At 35.5% G+C, this 22,099-nt stretch overlaps 1 protein-coding gene across 3 annotated transcripts in view; it reads right to left on the reverse strand.

Annotated features, from left to right (window-relative positions):
* STXBP3 (syntaxin binding protein 3) overlaps window positions 1-22,099 on the reverse strand; it is a 59,082-nt gene that overhangs the window by 14,267 nt on the left and 22,716 nt on the right. For all 3 annotated transcript variants that reach the window (XM_032881586.1, XM_032881588.1, XM_032881587.1), the window contains exons 5-11: window positions 19,899-19,977; window positions 18,480-18,580; window positions 12,191-12,345; window positions 8,619-8,709; window positions 5,869-5,993; window positions 2,612-2,707; window positions 2,419-2,476 (exon numbers count right to left, since the gene is read on the reverse strand). In XM_032881586.1, coding sequence (XP_032737477.1) covers window positions 2,419-2,476; window positions 2,612-2,707; window positions 5,869-5,993; window positions 8,619-8,709; window positions 12,191-12,345; window positions 18,480-18,580; window positions 19,899-19,977 — 705 coding nt within the window. The remainder of the gene's footprint in view (window positions 1-2,418; window positions 2,477-2,611; window positions 2,708-5,868; window positions 5,994-8,618; window positions 8,710-12,190; window positions 12,346-18,479; window positions 18,581-19,898; window positions 19,978-22,099) is intronic.

A 22,099-nucleotide genomic window follows, 5' to 3' on the forward strand; every position in this document is an offset into this window, starting at 1 on the left:
CTAAATGCAATATTAGAAATTAAAAATACAGTGACTCTTCTACATTGCCAGTGGGACTGTAAAATGGCATAGCCACAACAGTATGGAATTTTCTTATAAAGTTAACCATATATTTACTATATGACCCAGCAATCCCACTTTTTTGCCCCAAAGATTTTATCTATTTATTTGAGCAAGAGAGAGAGCATAAGCAAAGGGAAGAGGTAGAGAGAGAAGCAGGCTCCTTGCCAAGCAGGGAGCCCAATGTAAGGCTCGATCCCAGGGTCCCATGATTATGACCTGAGCTGAAAGCAGACGCTTAATGCACTGAGCCACCGAAGTGCCCCTCAGCAATCCCACTCTTAATTATTTACCCAAGTGAATGAAAACATCTGTTTACACAAAACCTGAATGTTTTATTGTGGATTTATTCATAATTGCCAACAACCTGAAAAAAAAAAAGTTCAGCAACTGAGCCATCCAGGCGTCCCCAAAAATAGCATCTTAAGTTTATAAACACATGTTGAGTAAAATATGTAACATTAGCACAAAAGAGGAAGGGGGTAAATGCAGCTAAACTGTTACAAGGTTCTTAAATAATTCAGGAGATGCAAAAGTATACTTTAAGGTAGACTACAATAATGATACATTTTGAGGCGCTTGGGTGGCTCAGTTGGTTGAATGTCTGACTCTTGATTTTGGCTCAGCTCATGATCTCAAGGTCATGAGATCAAGCCCCAAGTTGGGCTCCTTGAGCTCAGCACAGAGTCTGCTTGAGATTCTCTCGTCCTCTCCTTCTGCCCCTCTCCTGCTTGCACAGGCCTCTAAACAAACAAACAAACAAACAAATAAAATCTTAAAAAAGAAAAAAAAAGGAATGTTACAGAGAAATAGTTCTCATAAACCTGGAATCAAATATCCTAAGCAAAATATTAGCAAACAGATTCAGTGACAAAGGAAAAGGATAATGCATCAAGACCAGTGCAACTTATTCCAGGAATGAACGATTGGTTTATCACATTTACAGAAAAAAAGGAGAAAAAAAAAATAATTACAACAGATGCATTTGATGAAATCCAACACCCATTTTAATTAGAAAAACCTCAACAGGGGCGCCTGGGTGGCTCAGTGGGTTAAGCCGCTGCCTTCGGCTCAGGTCATGATCTCAGGGTCCTGGGATCGTGTCCCGCATCGGGCTCTCTGCTCAGCAGGGACCCTGCTTCCCTCTCTCTCTGCCTGCCTCTCTACTTGTGATCTCTCTCTGTCAAATAAATAAATAAAATCTTAAAAAAAAAAAAGAAAAAAGAAAAACCACAATAACAACCTGTTTTGCCAATTAAGAACAGAAGGGATAAACCTGATAAAGGATTTATCAAGGGGTGCCTGGGTGGCTCAGTCAATTGAGTGCCCAACTCTTGATTTTGGCTTGTATCATGATCTCAGGGTGGTGTGATGGAGTCTCCACTCTGGGTGTGGAGCCTACTTGGGATTCTCTCTCTCTGTTGCCCTCTGCCTGCCGCACCCAACTGTGTTCTCTCTCTTAAAAAAAAAAAAAAAAGAAAAAAGAAAAAAAAAAGGATGTATCTAAAATAACCTAAAACTAACACAACACTCAATGGTAAAATATCAAACATGTTTCTTCTAAGGCTGGGAATAAGACAAAGATATCCTCTATAATCAGACAAGGATATCCTCTATAATCAATTCTATTGTACATTACAGAGCCAGGAGATATTAATCACTAAGTAAACTGTTTTAAAATGTATAAAGATTGGAAAGGATCAGGCTAAATATTTTTATTCATAGATGGTATTATTGCATAATCTTTTGGAATGATGGAAATGTTCTCTATCTTGATTAAGGTGGTGGTTCCAAATATCTATATCTATATCTATATCTATATCTATATATATAGATATATATATGTAAAAAGTTACTCAGTATACACTTAAGATTTATGCACTCAGGTAAATTACACCTCAAAATTTAAAAATCTAGCAAAAATGCACTGATGAAATTGGCTAAATGGCTTTTTAAAAATAAACTCAGGGCACCTGAGTGGCTCAGTGGGTTAAAGCCTCTGCTTTCGGCTCAGGTCATGATCCTGAGGTCCTGGGATCGAGTCCCACATGGGCTCTCTGCTCAGTGGGGGGTCTGCTTCCTCTTCTCTCTGCCTGCCTCTCTGCCTACTTATGATCTCGGTCTGTCAAATAAATAAAATCTTTAAAATAAAATAAAATAAAATAAAAATAAACTCAATGAAGCAAGACAGACAAAATGTTGCTTGAGACTAGATAATGGGTACATGGGAGTTTGTTTTCTCTACTTTTGTATATACTAGAAATTTTCCAAAATGGAAAATTAAAAAGATAAAATAAAAACTTTAAACACATTTTAAAATTCACCATCATTATTTTGAATGTTAAATAAAAGTCTTACCTTTCCTTCTGTTGCTTTTTTTGTTGATGAAATTTCCTTCATTAGTTTGGGAATTTCCCTGTCAAATTTGAGAAAATTCTTTAGATTTCTAAGGCATTACTCTTTACAGAAATATTCTAAGATTATAAAATACACTTTCATGAACTTAGTGCCTAAAAAATATGGAATAAAAAATTAAAATGGGTTCACATACTCTAACACAACTGCAATATGCCGATGTCGAATTCTGACCCAGAGGTCATCATCTTCTTCAAGGACTGCCTCCTTTTCTTTCCCATCTGTTTTGTATCTACAAGTAGACAGAAATATAAATCTTTTGGATTATCCCCCACCAAAAGTGGAAGAAACATTTTTACAAACAATCATTTTAAGACAGAGCTCAAGAAATTGAACAATAGACACATTCAATCCAGTATTTTAGGATGACAGTGAATACCTACTCAAAACTAAGGCATATTGCTTGCTATCCTTACATTAGAAATCAAAGTGCTATGTCTACCGAGACATTTTTGCTTTCAAATGTTAGGGTCTAGCTCAGCAAAATGTTGTTTTATGGAACAAAAATCCAACATTCTACAACCAACTCTAGGAACAAGACTAAATTTGTATTAACATCTTCTAATTGCTTAAAATACTATTTCAATGTGTTCATAACCATCAGTGCAACTATCAAACACCCATTAAGAAAAGAACAGAGATGTCACCTCCAAATGTAGCCTCTTAAATACTGAAGGTGTTGCAAAGTTAACATTTTCATAAACATGTATCCAAGTAATTAAATTCATAAACATGTATCATCTGTTTCTATATTCTTCCCTAATCCTATAACCACACCTCCTTTGAAGAATGGGAAAGGAAATGAGAGAAAACTAATGTAGTGATAAAAAATTGTGATTGCTTTAATGAGTACTACTGAAGTAAGCAATTCAAGGGGTTCATGAAATTACTCAAAATGGGCTTCCTGCCTCCCCATATGTAATTTCTCTCTTCCCTTTTTATGCAGATAGCCTCCTTTCATCTGTAGAGCTAGGGAGATTTAATCACCCTTGGAACTGTCAATCTCCTGAGCCAAGATTAGAAAGGACAGCTTTAAACTTTCCCAGCTCTAGATTAGATTAGCTCTAAATGTAGATTTCTACTGTATGAATACAATCACTTCTGTAACTCTCCAAATTACAGGCCCCACCTATAAAACTATTTACATATGCAGTCTTAAGTGCAGATACCCATAGGTACAATGATTGTGCTTAAAAAGAACAAACTAAGGACAGAAGCAGCCCATTTGCCATTTAAAATGCCACTCCATACTTACATAACATCTTTAACCTTTGATTTATAAACGAAGATTAGGGCAGCAAGCCTAACAATACTTAAAAAAGACAACCCCATTTTAAGACTACATTTAAAGAAATCATCAAGATAAAAAATGGAATATGGATACTTAGAATTTCCTGCATTGTATTGTTTCCATTAACAACTGTAATAGAGCACAAACCATAAGGAGTTCAATCTTCCATCTTAGTCTTATCTCTGGATTTCTCTGATTCATAATAGGGATTATTGCTGGTTTTTATTTTTGTTTTTTTAAAGTCTTTCCCTTAAGCAGGCTCCACACCCAGTGTGGACAAAATATTTCTCTCTCCGGCTGTGCCTGGGTGGCTTAGTCATTAAAGTAAAGTATCTGCCTTCAGCTCAGGTCATGATCCCAGGGCCCGGCATCAAGCCCCGCATCCGGATCCTTGCTTAGCGGGAAGCCTGCTTCTCCCTCTCCCAGTCCCCTGCTTGTGTTCCCCGTCTCACTGTGTCTCGCTCTCTCTGTCAAATAAATAAATACAGGGGCACCTGGGTGGCTCAGTGGGTTAAAGGTTCAGGTCAAGATCCCAAGGTCCTGGGATCGAGCCCCGCATCGGCATCCCCGCATCGGCATCGGGCTCTCTGCTCAGCAGGGAGCCTGCTTCCTCCTCTCTCTCTGCCTACTTGTGATCTCTGTCAAATAAATAAATAAAATCTTAAAATATATATATCTATATATATAGATATATATATATATATATCTATCTCAGGGCACCTGGATGGCTCAGTCCATTAAAATGTCCAAAATTCTTGATTTTGGTTCAGGTCAGATCAAGTCCCATGTTGGGGGCTGTGCTGGGTGTGGAAGCTGTTTAAGATTCTCTCCCTCTTTTTGCCCCTCCCTCCCTAAAATAAGTAATCAAATAAAATATTAATCTCCCTTTAAGCCCCTCATTGCAATGGCTCTGTGCTGGGCATGGAGTCTACTTAAAAAGAAAAAAAAAAAAAATTCCCTAGGTTTGCTGGCAAGGAAAGCAAGGTTTAATTTTTTTAAGAGTAAGGGAGAGACTTATTAAGTGTCCATCAGTTTAATTCTTTTTTTCCTTTTCTAGTTCAATACTTTTCTAAATCTCTTGAGCAATGCAGGTTTAGAAACCTAAAGGACAAGAGAGGCAAACAGTATCTCTTTTGAAAATTCTGAATAAACTGCTTGAAACTATTTTTGTATTAGAAAAATTGTAATACTGATTTCTCCAGGTCACCAGTCATTAATATAAATTACAGAGAAAAATTCAGAAGCCAGGATTTGACCAGAATGCAAATAAACATAAAATAGAAAATACATAAATACAATACATACAGTAGAAAAAAGATTTTTTTATTAAAATTACTAAATTAATTTGAACATAAAATTTCAGAAAACTAAGTTTCCTTTTTACCACTCTGCTTAAACAGTAAATCGTAGATGAAAAATGCCAATTTGGACTTAGAGATTACGATATCAACCTGTAAATATAAACATATATGTACACCTGTATACCCTCATAATGATTCACAATAATACAGTAAAATGGTTCCCTGATAGAAAAGCTATATCACTTTTCATTTAGCTTTCTATTTGGCATTATTTTTAAAGTAAATATGCTTATACCAGAGTTAACAGGTACCAAATTAGTAACATTATGCCTACTCTCAATAGTAAACCTATTCAGTTTTCTAGTCTTCTGATCTTCTTAAATACATTATATTGACAAGACACACACACAGATATTTTTTTGTGTGTGATCTGGAATAATTATGGCCTAAAAAGTTTGAATATGGTTTCCACTTCAATAAATATATAGTAGTTGGCCTGGTATTTACTTTTAACATAAGCAAAAAGTCCAAATTCTACTTGTTTAAATGTAGCTTTGTTATACACATAGTTAAGGAAGCAACTACACCAAAAAAGCTTCAAAGCAGTCAAATTCCCCATTAACTTACAAGGTCCAGATATTTTTAATACGTTCTGATTACAGGGTAAGAGAATGATAAAGTTTCTGAATATCAAAGTTACAGGGGCTTTAGATTTCTGGTGCCTACACGAATCATTAAATGCTCAAATCCTATATATCCTGTTTGTATATGCCCTTTATATGCCCTTCAAGTTATACTTGCTTGTATGTATCATTCTCAATTGGCAGTAGATCATATGCCATTGCCTGAAAGGTCAGTTCATGCAGGACAGTGGACACAGGATCAAAGCCACGATCAATTATTATGAGCTGGGAATGAGTTTTACCCTGGAATAACAAGATAAAATTATCTTCAGAAACTTCAATTTCTTTGTGTGAACACCTTGTTAATATCTCAGAAAACAAAAGCAGACTTTTCCTAAGTTCTGTCTCATTCTTAAGAATATGAAGTTCTATTAAAATAGAAAAATCGGAGTGGCACAGTAAGGGAAAAAAACAAGACTACAAAAACAAAAGCTTTCATAATTAGATTAAGGGGCTATAGACAATAAAACAATATTGTGAAAATTCATTTTAAAAAAAGTAACATTTGTCCTGCACTAAAATTCATTTTCTTAGGAATTCAGCTCCATAAATACTAAAACCGATAGAAATTATGAACAGTTGTTACTACTAAGACTCTAAGCACATGTGCTAAGCAAAAAATAAGTAATTAAATTCTCATAGCAACCCTGTGAGGCAGGTATTATTATCTGCATTTGATGAGGGTATTAAGCTTAAAATTCAGTAACTTGCCCAAATCACACAGCTAGTAAGCGGCAGAATGGAGATTCCAATCCAGGTCAGTTTCACTCCATGCCTGTGCTCTTAACTGTTATGCTATTTAAAAAGATTATAATGATGCCAACTAAGATGGCAAATCAAAATGAAAGTCTTATTATTAATTTACAAACATCACTAATCATTAAATAGTGAATAATAGTTCTGGGAAAGGTATTGTTAATATCAGTATCTTTGATACTTTATTTCAGAAAGTAATAAATTCTTTGGGTTATTATTTAAAGCAGTAAGAAGTAACTACAACTCCATGCAAGTGATAAATCACTAAGTTCTGCTCCTGAGACTAATACTACACTATAGGTTAACTTGAATTTAATTAAAATCTTAGAAGAAAAAAAATAAATAACTACAACTCATTAGACAAACATTTCCTACTTATTTACATATATGAGACACAGGTAAATTACATGAAATAGACCTTTAAAAAATGTTTAATTAACTGTTTACTCATTTAAACCTTGAGCCAGTATGGTACAGCGGTTAAAAGCACATACTCTGGAATCACACAGATCCAAGTAGGAGTCCAGTCTTGACCATTATCTTGCTGTAAGACTTTGGACAAACTGTTTAACCTGTTAGTATCTCAGTATTCTCATTTGTAAAACAAAATAAAACCAGAACCTCTGCTGTGTAAGATTATTGTAAATTTAATGTAATAACGCCATAATACACTTAGTAACTAGCACTTAGTAAGCCTTCAATATATCTAAGTTATAAGTCCTCAAAAACACAAACAGGAAAAAGATAGTGCAATATAAGTATTATATTAAGGCTTGGGGTTATGACAATATGTGGAAGGAAGTATCATTTGACCTGAGGAGCATTCAGGAAATGCTTCTGAAAGGAGGTGACACTTCATCACATCTTTAAGTGAAGGAAAAGTATCAAGTGTTTGAAGGAAAAATGGAAAGGACAATTTTTTTGTGTGTGCATTTTGTCTTTTTTTTTTCCACTGAAATTATGAAGGACAAAAGGATATTTACTAACATGCTGATCATATATCTCTTCCCTCATTCAACATACATTTACTGACTATTACTATGCTATACACCGAGCCACTGTCTTCTTAACTCCAACCAGAATGGCTTTCACCAGACCTCTAGTAACTTTTAAAGTTCTAAACTAACATTACATCTAAGCTTACACCCTCTCATTCCAGTGCAGTTGTCTGTGAATTTCCCTTTTTCATTATGCCTCTACCAAAGAATTTGGTTATCTAAGCAATAACGTCCCTCTTCTATAATACTGTACTTACGCTTTAAGCTAAAAAGCCTATTCCTCTGGGGTACATTCCAAGATTCCAGTTAGAAAAAATTTAAGCCCCTGCCTACATACCCATTACATACTATGTATTATTCTTTTCATTCCACTTATTAAATAACACTGTATCAGTGGTTCCCTTGCCCATCTCTTCTTAGTTCTAACTTAGCAACAATTTCTTCCATTCATTTCATATGGGTCCCTAGCCCCCTAGCCCCACCTCCTTCTGTCTCCTCAGACTCTTCATTCTCTAACCCAAGCCTAAATGCAGTATTCTCCAAATCCCAATCTTAGTCTCTGATTATATTATCTTCATAACAACTGCTGCCATTTATTAAATTCCTATATGTGCCAGACACATTACTTCACCTAATCTTCACACCAACCAAGAAAGCTATACATTTATTTCATCCATTTTATAGATGAAAATACAACTGAAAGTAGATAATTTGTGCAGTCAGACCTAGTAATAACTGTGTTTATTGTTTATTCAGTAGTAAGAATCATTATGAGAACTTTAACAGTAATAACTCATTTAACCCTCTCTCTACTTTAAAAAAGGTATTCTTATTATCCCCATTTTACAGATAAAAAAACTTAGGAAATTACATAAGAAGTTACATAATTTAACCAAAGTGACATATCTATGAATTAAATGGCAAAGCCAGGATTTGGACACAGTGCTTACTTCAAAACCCGTATCTTCCCCACAAAACCACACTATTAAGCTTTCAGCTATCATCTACGTTAATGATTCCCAAATCAGTACTGGAAAATGAACACAAATTTTTTTTGTTTATGAAGAAACAAGACAGATTTTGTGCATAATCACTATTGCCTTTTATACCCTACCTTTATTAGGCTCTTTTCATCAATCTTGTAGTAGTTTTCAAGTTTTTTTTCAACAAGCTGGGCAAGCTTACTGGCGTTATCTAGAGGTTTACTGAAAGTGGAAAAAATGTTCAAACAATTATCTTTCTTTCAAAATATGTTATAATATCATAAAGCTGAATTCTAAAATTAAACCACACAATTTATTAATTTAAAAGAGTTTATAAACAGAGAAGTTCAGATAATAATATATCAAATATAATGTTATACCAATCTGTCTGGATTTTACAAATGTAGACCTTATCATATGTACTTAAGATTTTCTTAATGTAAAAAAAATAATATAAATAAAATTGTAGTTCCCTTTATTTCCTTCCCAATTCCTAGGCTTCTCCTCTACCTCTATCCAACCCCCAATGGCAACCACTATCATGAATTTGGTATGTATTCTTCCTGTCAATGCTGTTATATATATTTACTATTTTATAAATGTTTAATAGTATATGTTCTATATATGTTTGAGAGCTATCTACATTGACATATATATATCAGATTAATTCATTTTATTCCATCATATAATTATACTGGATTTCATGCATTCATTCCCTTAAAGATAGACATTTAAAAAAAAAAGATTTTATTTATTTGACAGAGATCACAAGTAGGCAGACAAGCAGGCAGAGAGAGGGAAAGGGGGGAAGCAGCTCCCTGCTAAGCAGAGAGCCTGATGCGGGGCTCGATCCCAGGACCCTGGGATCTTGACCTGAGCCGAAGGCAGAGGCTTAACCCACTGAGCCACCCAGGTGCCTCTAAAGATAGACATTTAAGTCATTCTCAATTTCATACTATTTCAAACAACACTGAAACAATTATCTTTGTAAGTAAATCTCCACGTACGTTTCTCTACATCTAAAAGTATAACTGCTGAGTCATAAAGTATATATTTTTTACATTTTTAAATAGTAGCATATTACTCTCCAAATTAGTTGACCTATTATCCTTCCTCCTAGCAGTGAGATTTCCCAATGTGTTCTCTAACATCTAATCAGATTTCAAATATAATCTTTTGCATAAAATTTTTATATCACTCTCTACTAAAATGATAAAATCATAGTCTAAATTACATCTTCATGACCAGTTACATTTGTGTTGCTTTTGAGTCTACAAGAAAAATGCTGGAAAAGGCTCCTCAACTAGCACACCAACCTCAAAAACGGAAGGTCTCACTGTGAGGGATTCAAAGAGTTAAAAGACTCTTTTAGGTTTACTACCTTAAAAATAAATAAAGGAGCAACTACATATAATAATTTATTACACATTTTGCTTTAAAATGTTTTCAAGGGGAAGTAATTTTATGTTTGAATTATACTTTAACAATCCATAAAATATAACTGGATTATTCTTTAACTATTGCAGTAATTCAAGACAGGTCCATTGGTGAGCTTTTAAATTATTAATTGGTTATATTTACTCAGGATTTACTCATCCTGAACAGAGCCAACACCAAGAGCAGAAACTTAACAGCAACTGAACTCTAGATGAAGATAAACCACTTAGCTCTATTCCCTGAGTTCAGAATGTAATTAGTATATCACCTATAAGATAAAGAATGTTTTCGGGGCACCTGGGTGGCTCAGTGGGTTAAGCCTCTGCCTTCGGCTCAGGTCATGGTCTCAGGGTCCTGAGACTCTCGGGCTCTCTGCTTGTTGGGGAGCCTGCTTCCCCCTCTCTCTCTCTGCCTGCCTCTCTGCCTACCTGTGATTTCTCTGTGTCAAATAAATAAAATAAAATAAAATAAAATAAAATAAAATAAAATAAAATGAAAAACAATGTTTTCAATATCTGAATGTATGTATGAGTAGAGCTTATTAGGTAGCATCTGAATTAAGGAGATTTGTTATATTTTTCTAAGTAATTAACAGATTTTTTTAAGAGTAATATAACTTAAAGTATCACATGAAATTGAAATTGAACAGTTCAGCCAACTAACCTGACCAATGTCAATGTTTAAATTAAAGAAACTTCTAAAAGAGAAATGAGTGACAATGCTTATTAGTTGTATCATTGTATATTTACTACTATCATTTTATTGGTGCTATTCACTATTCTGAATGCTTTACAGAGTTCATAGATAAGGAAGCTGAGGGCAAAAGGGCTACACAGCTAGCAATTAGCAGAGATTAAAATCCAAGCTGGTTACATACAAAACAGATGACTCTCAGAACATAATGTTGAACGAAGAGGCCAGAAACAAAAAAATATCATATGATTCCATTTTCATCAAGTTCGACATCATGGAAACCTAAAATATGTGTTAGAAGTCAGGATAGCAGTGACCTTTGGGGAGGAGGAAGGGGGTGGTCATCAAGGGGGATCATGAGTAGAACCTCTGAGATGCCATGTATGTTCTATTTCTTGACCTTGGTGGGGTTAGTGGGATATGTTCACTTTGGAATGATTTATCAAGCCATACATATATAATTTATGCAATTTACACTAAATTTTATTTTTAAAAAGCAAATAAATAGAGGTACATAGATTTAAGTCAAACTTCATCTCTTAAAAAAAAAACAAACAGTAATCTATTTAAAATGGCCACTGGAATTAGATACTATAAATACTTTGAGGGACACTTGGGTGATTCAGTTGGTTTGGCGTGTCTGCCTTCAGCTTGGTCATGATCCCAGGGTCCTGGGATGAAGACCCACATTCAGGCTCCTTGCTCAGGGGGGAGCTTGCTTCTCCTTCTGCCTGCCACTCCCCCTGCTTGTGCTCTCCCTCTCCCTGACAAATAAATACATACATACTTCAACACTAAAACCACTATTCAGATAATATGGCCATTCAAATTCAGTGAAAATTTAATAGAACATTAATTTTAGGACTGTATTCTCTATATGGCAATAGAGACATTTCCTCTAAACATTCCTTAAACTCATGAAAAACTATTTGCAAATCATATCAAAATAATTTTTTAAAAGATTTTATTTATTTATTTGACAGAAAGAGAAATCACAAGTACGCAGAGAGGCAGGCAGAGAAAGAGGGGGAAGCAGGCTCCCTGCTGAGCAGAGAGCCCAGTGCAGGGCTTGATCCCAGGACAATGAGATCATGACCTGAGCCAAAGGCAGAGGCTTAATCCACTGAGCCATCCAGGTGTCCCCATACTAAATTTAAGCACTGAAATTTAGTAACAGAGGCTATAAGTTGCTCTGAAATTTCAATCTTAAACTTTATTTTTAAAAATTTTAAAAAAGATTTTCTTTCTTTATTTGGAAGAGCGAGCAAGCACAGGTAGGCAGATCAGGAGATAGAGGGAGAGGAGAAGCAGGCTCCCCACTGAGCAGAGAGCCTGATGTGGGGCTCGATCCTAGGACCTGGAGATCATGACCTGAGCCAAAGGTAGACACTTAACCAACTGAGCCACCCAGGCACCCCTCAACCTTAAACTTTAAATCTTCTATATATACAGCATAATTTTCCATGGACAATAAACTGCAAACCAATAAACATAAGCACAGAGACATTACCTACCTCTACACTGGAGACCAAGTAGAAAGCATAACATAAACAGACACTAATGAGTGTCTTACCTTTTATATCTTACTCCAGGATTTTCATCCAGAGTAGCACACACTGTAACTATCTGCTCAGCCATTGCTTCCATAATGGCATCTTTTCCATTTGCATTACTAGGGTCTGGACTGTAACAGTAATAGAATGCATCTGGTACATCAAGAGTATAAACCTAAGTTAGGCCGAGAAAAAAAAAAAGGTCGAACTGTTGTTAATTTGGTGATGTAATGAAAAAAAAATCAGTCAAGAAAAATGCAGATATTATTTGGACATCAAAAGAAATAACTTGCACTAACCATGCTGTTTCCTGAGATCACTGTGTCTTTACCTTAAACAACTCTCATTTTCTCTCTGTCCTCTTGATTTCATCCTTATTTCTTTTCTCACTCTCTCATTTTCTCCTTAGTCTACCTCTCTCCTTCAGTTCTTGTTTCATATATAGATTGTACTGTTTGTTTTTTCACTACCTGTGCAACAGATGAAGGAATCTGAGGTAGTCAAACTAAAATAAAAATCTAATACCTGGCACAAATACAACAAAGACAAAACTGGTCTATATATTTGACATACATTAAAAATCTTAATCTATTAGAGAATAACCTAGAACCTTTCCATAATTGAGATGTTTCTTCAATTCTTTAGCTTATACTCTTCATGTCTTTAAAATAGAAACATATTTTCCAAAAACACAGTATTGTGCCAGACATAGTAACTGGTCTAATCACAGATACAATGAAACCTCAAAGACACAGTCATTCAACTAACAAAAGCATTTACTTATGTATAAAGAACTGGATTAGAGATTTACTATTATTGTGTTATTTGAAGAGTACAAAAGAAGAAGTTCTCTAATTGGGGTTGGGAGTTCTCTATTAAACTTATTTTTATTTTTCTTTATATAAACAAAATATATTAGCATATTTTATAGCAATTCCTCTTAGCCTAGGATAACGTATTGAGTGTAAAAATAGGTATGTAATAAATATTATAGGTTAACTACTGAATTATGAATAACCCTCCTTGTGAAAGTTTCTTTTCACTGTACATTCATCTCTCTGAACATAACACATAACCAACAGCAACAGGCTGAACGTAGACTGAGATTTAGCCATAGCTAATCCACTTCTGTCTGTGTTGCTCAAAGTCTTGGCTTGTTGTATTAACCTCCAAAAAGCACTTCTTAGAGTACACTATCACACAATGGGAGATAATACCTGTTCAAAAATACTTACTGCCCTGGGAAGACATGAACAGACATTTCTGTAAAGAAGACATCTAATGGCCAACAGACACATGAAAAAGTGCTCAACATCACTTGGCATCAGGGAAATACAAATCAAAACCACAATGAGATACCACCTCACACCAGTCAGAATGGCTAAAATTAACAAGTCAGGAAACAACAGATGTTGGGGAGGATATGGAGAAAGGCGAACCGTCCTACACTGTTCGTGGGAATGCAAGATGGTGCAGCCATTCCGGACAACTTAAAAAGTTGAAAATAGAGCTATTCTATGCCCCAGCAATTGCACTACTGGGTATTTACCACAAAGACACAAATGTAGTGATCCGAAGGGGCATGTGCAACCCAGTGTTTACAGCAGCAATGTCCACAATAGCCGAATTATGGAGAGAGCCCAGATGTCCATAGACAGATGAATGGATAAAGAAGACATCGTATGCGGAGAAAGGGGAACCCTCCTACACTGTTGGTGGGAATGCAAGCTGGTGCAACCACTCTGGAAAACAGCATGGAGGTTCCTCAAAATGTTGAAAATAGAACTACCCTATGACCCAGCAATTGCACTACTGGGTATTTACCCTAAAGATACAAACGTAGTGATCCGAAGGGGCATGTGCACCCGAATGTTTATAAAGCAATGTCTACAATAGCCAAACTATGGAAAGAACCTAAATGTCCATCAGCAGATGAATGGATAAAGAAGATGTGGTATATATACACGATGGAATACTATGCAGCCATCAAAAGAAATGAAATCTTGCCATTTGCGACAACGTGGATGGAACTAGAGGGTATCATGCTTAGCGAAATAAGTCAATCGGAGAAAGACAACTATCATATGATCTCCCTGATATGAGGGAGAGGAGATGCAACATGGGGGGTTAAGGGGGTAGGAGAAGAGTAAATGAAACAAGATGGGATTGGGAGGGAGACAAACCATAAGTGACTCTTAATCTCACAAAACAAACTGAGGGTTGATGGGGGGAGGGGGGTTGGGAGAGGGGGGTGGGGATATGGACATTGGGGAGGGTATGTGCTACGGTGAGTGCTGTGAAGTGTGTAAACCTGGTGATTCACAGACCTGTACCCCTGGGGATAAAAATATATGTTTATTAAAAAAAAAAAAAAAAAGAAGAAGAAGAAGAAGAAGAAGACATGTATATAGATACAGTGGAATATTATGCAGCCATCAAAAATGAAATCTTGCCATTTGCAATGATGTGGATGGAACTAGAGGGGATTAAGCTAAGTGAAATAAGTCAGTCAGAGAAAGATAATTATATACCATCCCCCTGATATGTGGAGTTTGAGAAACGAGGCAGAGGATCATAGGGGAAGAGAGTAAAAAGTGAAACAAGATGAAACCAGAGAGGGAGACAAACCGTAAGAGGCTCTTTTTAAAAAAAAAATTTTAAATTTTTTATTAACATATAATGTATTATTAGCCCCAGGGGTACAGGTCTGTGAATTGCCAGGTTTACACACTGCACAGCACTCAGCACAGCACACACCTTCCCCAGTGTCCATAAGCCAACCACCCTCTCCCTAACCCCCTCCCCCCAACAACCCAGACTCTCCAATCTCTGGAAACAAACTGAGGGTTGCTAGAGTGGAGGGGGGTGGGGGGGTGGGGTGGCTAGATGATGGACATTGGGGAGGGTATGTGCTATGGTGAGCACTGTGAATTGTGTAAGACTGATGAATGACAGACCTGTGCCCCTAAAACAAGTAATACATTATATAGTAATTAAAAAAAAAACCCTTACTGGCCTGGATTACCTGGGTAGCTCAATCAATTAAGAGTCCAACTTGATTTGGCTCAGGTCACGATCTCAGGGTTGTGAGATCAAGCCCTGGGTTGGGCTCTGCACTGGGTGTAGAGGCTCCTTCAGATTCTCTCCCTCTTCCACCCCAACACCCCTGCTCTCTATCTCTCTCTCTTAACAAACAAAAAATACTGCCCTTTCCTAAAGGGCCTCTCACTCACTGATGTCAGCCTTGGCTATGGTCATTGTAGTATGAATAGAAGTGACATGTGCTACTCCCCCTCAAAAGCTTTAAAAGTCATTCTGCATACATGGGTGAGGGAAGCCACTGTGTGACTCCACCATTTCTCTTTTCCCTCTGCCACATCCCAGACAAGTGCTGTTCCTTCAGCCTCAGTGCTGGAATGAAGATATACAGAGCAAAGCCCCAGGCAAACCACAATGGACAATAACATGAATGAGAAATAAACTTGGTTGTTGTTAATATACTGAGATTTAAGGAGCTGTTACCACAGTTTAAATTAATCTAAGCTACCTAATATTCCAATGAACCCAAGAGAAATTTGGAGTTGGTTTTCATTCTACCCTCACATTTTTTCCATTTTCTTCCTCTTCCTCTTCTCCACTTTCCATCACCACCATTACATGTTCCTTTACACTATTATCAAATACTTTCTTCAACTTTATGACCCATAATCAGCTCCTTAAATAAAGACTCTCTCCATCTCTATTTTTCTTGCTAATCTATAACTGGCTTAGCTCTATTTCTACGTAGACACCATCTAGTACCCTCTATACTAACTACACCAGACTCTTTGTGCTCCCTAAGGTCCACTGTAATCAAACTCCCCTATATTATTGAATGCTTTCCATCTAATTGCTTTAATGTGTATGTGATAGCACTAATTATCTTAAACCCTCTGAGAGGGAAATAGAGAGGTTTCTTTAATCTCTAACTCAAATTCAAGAGTGAATCAACCTCCTTCCTCTCCATGCAACCTCTAAATGTGCTTAATGTCCAGCTTTTCTTTGGAGCACTAGTGTATGTGATTTTGACTATCTCTCCCCAGTGATTTCCTGACTTGTACTTTTCCTTAAAGACATTAGGACCAGTTCCATGGTCTTCTGTATCAGTGCATTTTCCACCACTATTCTCGGTGTGACCTGGAGCCTCCTACAACACAGTCCCAACCTACCTATAGAGATAGACTTATCTATCGTATCTTCACTCCTTATAATCTGTACTTCTGCTGTTTCCCTGCACTTTTCTGCTTCTATAACTTTGCATTCAGGCTATTTTCACTTTCCTCTTCTTTCCTTCTTCATTACTACCTTATGAAATTCTATTCATTCATTAAATATTTTCTCATTCTCCTAATATGAATTAATCTCTCTTCTCTTGTGGTAGACTGTGAGCTGCCTCCCCCAAAACCACTCTTCCCTTAATTTTCAGTAACCATACCAATTCTTTGGAGGAAGCACCTACATATGCCTACATAAAAGACTACATTTATACACTTAAGTATACCCACATTACTAAATTTTAGCCAACAAGACATAAATGAAATCTATATATTTCCTTCTTTCTCTCTTTCACCTTGCTTCCTCAAATAAAGATGAAATGATTCTACAGTTACCTTGGATCATGAGTGTCATGCCTAGCGTAGGCCCTTGACAATTCTGTAGAGCCAGCATACCAGCCACACATAACCCATTTCCTGACTTATTTTACATTAGGAAAAAATAAATTTCTATCTTGTTTAAGCTACTGAAAATAAATTTTTCTATTATATGCAGTTAAACCTGATCTTAATTGGTATCATTTTGAAGATGTATAAATTCTTTGGATTTCTTTTATAGCACTCGGGTGCATGTAGGACATATACCATGCCCAGTAGAGCAAACCACATGGCATCTAGCAGATGATGTCCACTGCACATGATCTTGATAAATGTTCATATATGCCTACACTCATAGCTCAAACCACTGAGTTGTATTTCATTTATATCTTCACTCATAAATGAACAAGAGTTCAAAATATTTTCACTATAATTTCTCCATAGCAGTTAAATTTACTAAGTAAACCCTCTGAAGATATTTATCAAGGAAATAAAGGCAAAACTTGATAAGGGGAAAAAAAGCAGACAGGACCTTAAATAATCACAACACTGCAAAGACCAGTAAGAAGATTTTCATGAGATTTCTCTATATAGACAAAGACAAGTTATTTCCATCAACAATCAAATTGGTCAGAAAGCTACACAAATCTCTCCTTCAAATACAGCAACTACAGAATTTTAATGAATTCTGAGACTAAAACTATATTTACCATCTGTACAGCAGATGCTCTGGATATGCTTGTAATATTTCTCATACTACCGTTTATATCCCACATCATTTAGGAAGCCTATTTCACCCTACATTAACCTTACATATCACATTCAAAGGAACAGGTCTAAGGTAACCTTTGGAAACAGTCTAATGCTAAACAGGTATCTTAACATTTTATGATTTGGATTTTAATTTTTCTTTGCCCAAAACAGCAACAGCTTAAAGGAAAAAACCCTTTTCTAGGACCTTCCTGTCTCTTAATATATTGACCTTATAGTTCCAAACAACAGTGAGCTATTACAATTCTATGAAATGCTAGAATCCAAATACAGAGAACAGAGCACATCAGAGCTGAGCAATGTACTAGCTGTTTGATTTGGGGCAAGTTACTTAACTTTTTTGATTTCCCCATCTTTAAAATGAAGATAGGATTACTATCAATTCATAGAACTATTATAAGAATTTATATGAATATATTTATGGAAAACATTTAGGAAAGAGTCTGGCACATGGAGAATATGATATAGGTATTTCCTATCACCATTATTATTATTAATTGAAGGCTTATAACTATTCCAAAGTCAAAATGAATTTTAAAAATTAAAAATTTAAAAAAATTAAAAATTTCATAAATTAAGATAATCTCTATAATGCTATAGAAAATATTTATTGAAGAACATTTGTTTTAATATCACAGTCACAGAAGCTAAAATGATTTTGAGTCATCTAACATAGACTGCTCAAAATCTTTTGATATCATAATCTAACAGTGCCGTAAAACTTGACATACACAGCACTTAGCAACAGCCATGAAATTTAAGCTCCACTTTCATGTTCTCTTCCAATTTATGCTCATCTCCTTTCCCTTATCATGAGAAATGATTATTTGTGGATTGTTCAAAATCACCAAATACACATAATAAAGTCTATTATGAACTAAAATTAAAAATAAAAAGAGAAAAGTACCTGAGACTCAAGTGGAATGAAGGAAATACTTATTTCTTTACATCTCCTTATTGACTTGGAACAAGAAGCTTTAATTTTGTTAAAGAGACTATCAGGGCAAACTGAGAGAGAGAAAAAAAAAATCAAAACATGTAACTCCATCTAAATTTTTATTCTTTTGAATAAATCATTTCAACATCCAAGAATATTTATTTTTTACATATAAATTAGTGACTTTTACAAAGTAATTTACTATGAGGATGAGATAATATGTAAATATTCTTCTTCCCTTTACAGAGCAGATATTCTAGCCAAGAGGGCAGTAACAGAAATTCCATTTTCTCCATTCATAGGCACCATAAGCTAAGATTATTTCCTTAAACTGCTGTTTACACAGTAAACTAAAATTATCAGGACAGAAAATCAGGTCCAAACCCACAACTTAATAAACTTTTACAGGACTTTCAGAACTTCTTAGGAATTTATACTACTTTTCTAAATATGCTACTAAGTGCAACCATACCACACAAATTGTTAGTTTTTTTCCTTATACAAGAACTTCTCTAATGTCAGGAAATCCTGAGACTAATAATAATAAATTCTGGACCTTAGAGTCTATTCCTCCCAAACCCACCTTTAATCTAGGTTGGAACATAACCACTGGGTTCTAGAGTCTTTCAACATTATATTCTTTAGCCTTAAGTTTCCTTAAGTTAAGAGGCTTCACATTCATTAAATTTTATCAATTCCATAAACACGAATTTCTGTATAATAAAATTATTTAAAAGATAAATAGGATGGCATGATACTTTTAAAATGAAAACTACTACAGGCATGAAATGAATAATTACTTACAGGAAAAACAATATACTATTTAAAATGATGAACTCTAATAGCACAGACCAAGGCTGTACTTAGATGAATGGCACTTTCATTTGCAGTTTTATTATGTAAGGTATAACATAAAGCAGAATTATATGTGTTTCTAGACTTCTCTGTGATTCTTTACTTAAGCTGCTTTCTATTTGAACATATGGCATGGTAAGAGAAATGTGACAGATTCTCTCCATTAATATTTGCCAAACAGATGGCAATTTCTTCAGTACTCTCCCAAAGGGTCTTATTTTTGATTATATAATCAAATACCCAATTAAAACTTTAGTTAAAAAAATTTCATCCTATCACCAGCATAAAATTTGGGGGACAGCCTTCACCACCAACCCCCTACCACTGTATACCAGCAAAACATGGCTAATTCAGAATTTAATTTTCTATCACCTTAAATGAATTAGAATATGATCTAATATCTTTAGATTCTTTCTAACCTAATTAGAATAAGCCAACAAATAGAAAATCATAGTATTATAATAGTATTATAAGAAATAACTAATACTTGATAGACTTTAAACAATGAAATAATACTTCTACAAAGCTACTTACAGTCAGTGAAGTATATATATGCTGCTTTGTATTTGTTCTCAGATTTACTTGCAAAATCACGTAAAAAACAGTCTACAGACTTAAAAAAGGTTAGATGTTAATATACATATAATCAAATACTAATTTAAATATGCTAGGTGTTTGAAATAACCAAGATTCTTTTTTATAATAAAACAAAATCTTAACTTTCCAAAAGCTTACTTTATAAAATGATTTTTTTTAAATTCTATTTTGTCTAGCCAGTAATAATGAAAAACCTAAGTAGTAAGGTAATATGTTATGAACAGAGTACTGTTTCGGCAATGAGAAGATCTGGGAACAATTCAGTGACAGGGAAGCTAAACCCACACATAAGATTAGAAGGTAACAAATCAAGGAGTTGAGAAGCCAATGAACATACTAGAAAGGTTATCTACCTGGATAATGAAGCCACTGGCTATGATTGAAGAGGAGCTGAAGAGAGTTAACAGTGAGCTAGGAGTAAAATTGTCAAGGGATAATGAAAGACCCAGAGGTTGGGAAATGACTGCAAGGAGAAGGAATGGCAGGTAATACAATCTGATAGTTCTTACATGTCTCAGTGCTGATAATTTTACTTAATTTATTTAATTTTTTTTAGTGTTGGTAGTTTTAAAGATACAATGGTTTGGCAGCAAAAATGAAGAATTTAGAATTTAATACCCTCTCCTCCATCTGTTCCGTTATCTCCTTCTGGAAGTCCTAGAACTATTTCTGTTAGATCTCATGGCTCTATCCTGCAAGTCTCTTATCTTTCCCCCATAATTTCCATGACTTTTTTTTTCTGCTTTGAGATGTTCCATTTTGATCTTCTAGGCTACTAATTCAAATTTCAATGATAATTATTCTTTCCTGCAATTAACTGTTTAACTGAGAAATTACATTTTTGAACTTGAGGAAGTTTTTTATGTGCTATACTAAACTCTCCTTATGTGTATTATTTTTCTGTTCAGGTCATCATTCTTCTCTCCAAGCAGCTATATTTTGTAAGGTGTGTATTCTCTTCATTCTTACTGAACTTCTTCTCTCTGACAGCTTGACCCACTTAGATGTGTCAGGGCTTTCCTTTGTCAGTTCACTGGAGGCTTAGATTTATTGTTGGAGAATCCTAAATAAAGGCAGTTCCACAAAAGGAGGAAGGCAAAAAGATTTCCCCTCTTGAGGGCTATAGGTATATAAGCAAACAAACCACCAGGGCTTCTCTTTTTCACCAACCAACCTTTCCCCTGGGGTCCAGAAAATCTCTTAAGAGCCAAACTCTTCTGAAATCTGTTATTTTATGACCCCTGGTTGGGAATACTCTGATGCTGGTCTCCAGGGGCTCACCTAGCCACTGAGGAAGGAAGTCTCTCACTAGGTTTCTCCACTAGTGCCCAATGAGCCTAAGCCCTCACTGGAACCCATATGGCTATAGGACACAGTAACTGACTAAGAACTGAAACAGAAACTGGAGTTGGTTATCGTAGAAAAAGGAGCCACATTCAGGTATCATTTTCTCTGAGTCTTTTGCTCCTTTACTAAATACACAATTTTGTATCCCCTTTCTGTCACTTAACAATAAAAATGAACAATTACCTAAAGCACTAAAATTTCCTAGAAATCTCATTTCCAATGGCCACATAGTCTTCCATACAATTATCTGTTAATGCTAAGAATTAGCGTTAAGATATAAAATGTCACTAAAACCTACTAGCAGCCAGGGGCACCTGGGTGGCTCAGTCAGTTAAGCATGACTCTTGGTTTTGGCTCAGGTTGTGATCTCAGGGTCCTAAAGTCAAGCCTCACATCAGGCTCCCTGTTCAGTGCAGAATCTGCTTGAGTTTCTCTCTCCCTCTCCCTCTGCCCCTCCTTCCCACTCTCTCTCTAAAATAAATAAATGAATCTTTAAAAAAAGAAAAAACACCAGTAACCAATATGCAGAGACTAAACAGTGAATATCTGGTTTTCCTTCCTGCTGGCTAACAGAATCAGAAGAAATGAAACTGGAATTGCTAATCTAACATTCTGAGTTGGAATAAGCCAAAGGATGTACTGGAAAAGTCATTCTCAGATGCTGCAGAGAAAAAGGAATCTGGTATTTACTTAGATCTAAAAGTTTGGCTTTAGGTATGAGCTCAATCACTGATCATAAACTGAGATATTCCTTTGACATAAAAAATTTATTTACATACACGATTATATGC

Source organism: Lontra canadensis, unplaced genomic scaffold (assembly GCF_010015895.1).
Source record: "Lontra canadensis isolate GAN:19392208 unplaced genomic scaffold, GSC_riverotter_1.0 scaffold75, whole genome shotgun sequence".
Lineage (NCBI taxonomy): Eukaryota > Metazoa > Chordata > Mammalia > Carnivora > Mustelidae > Lontra > Lontra canadensis.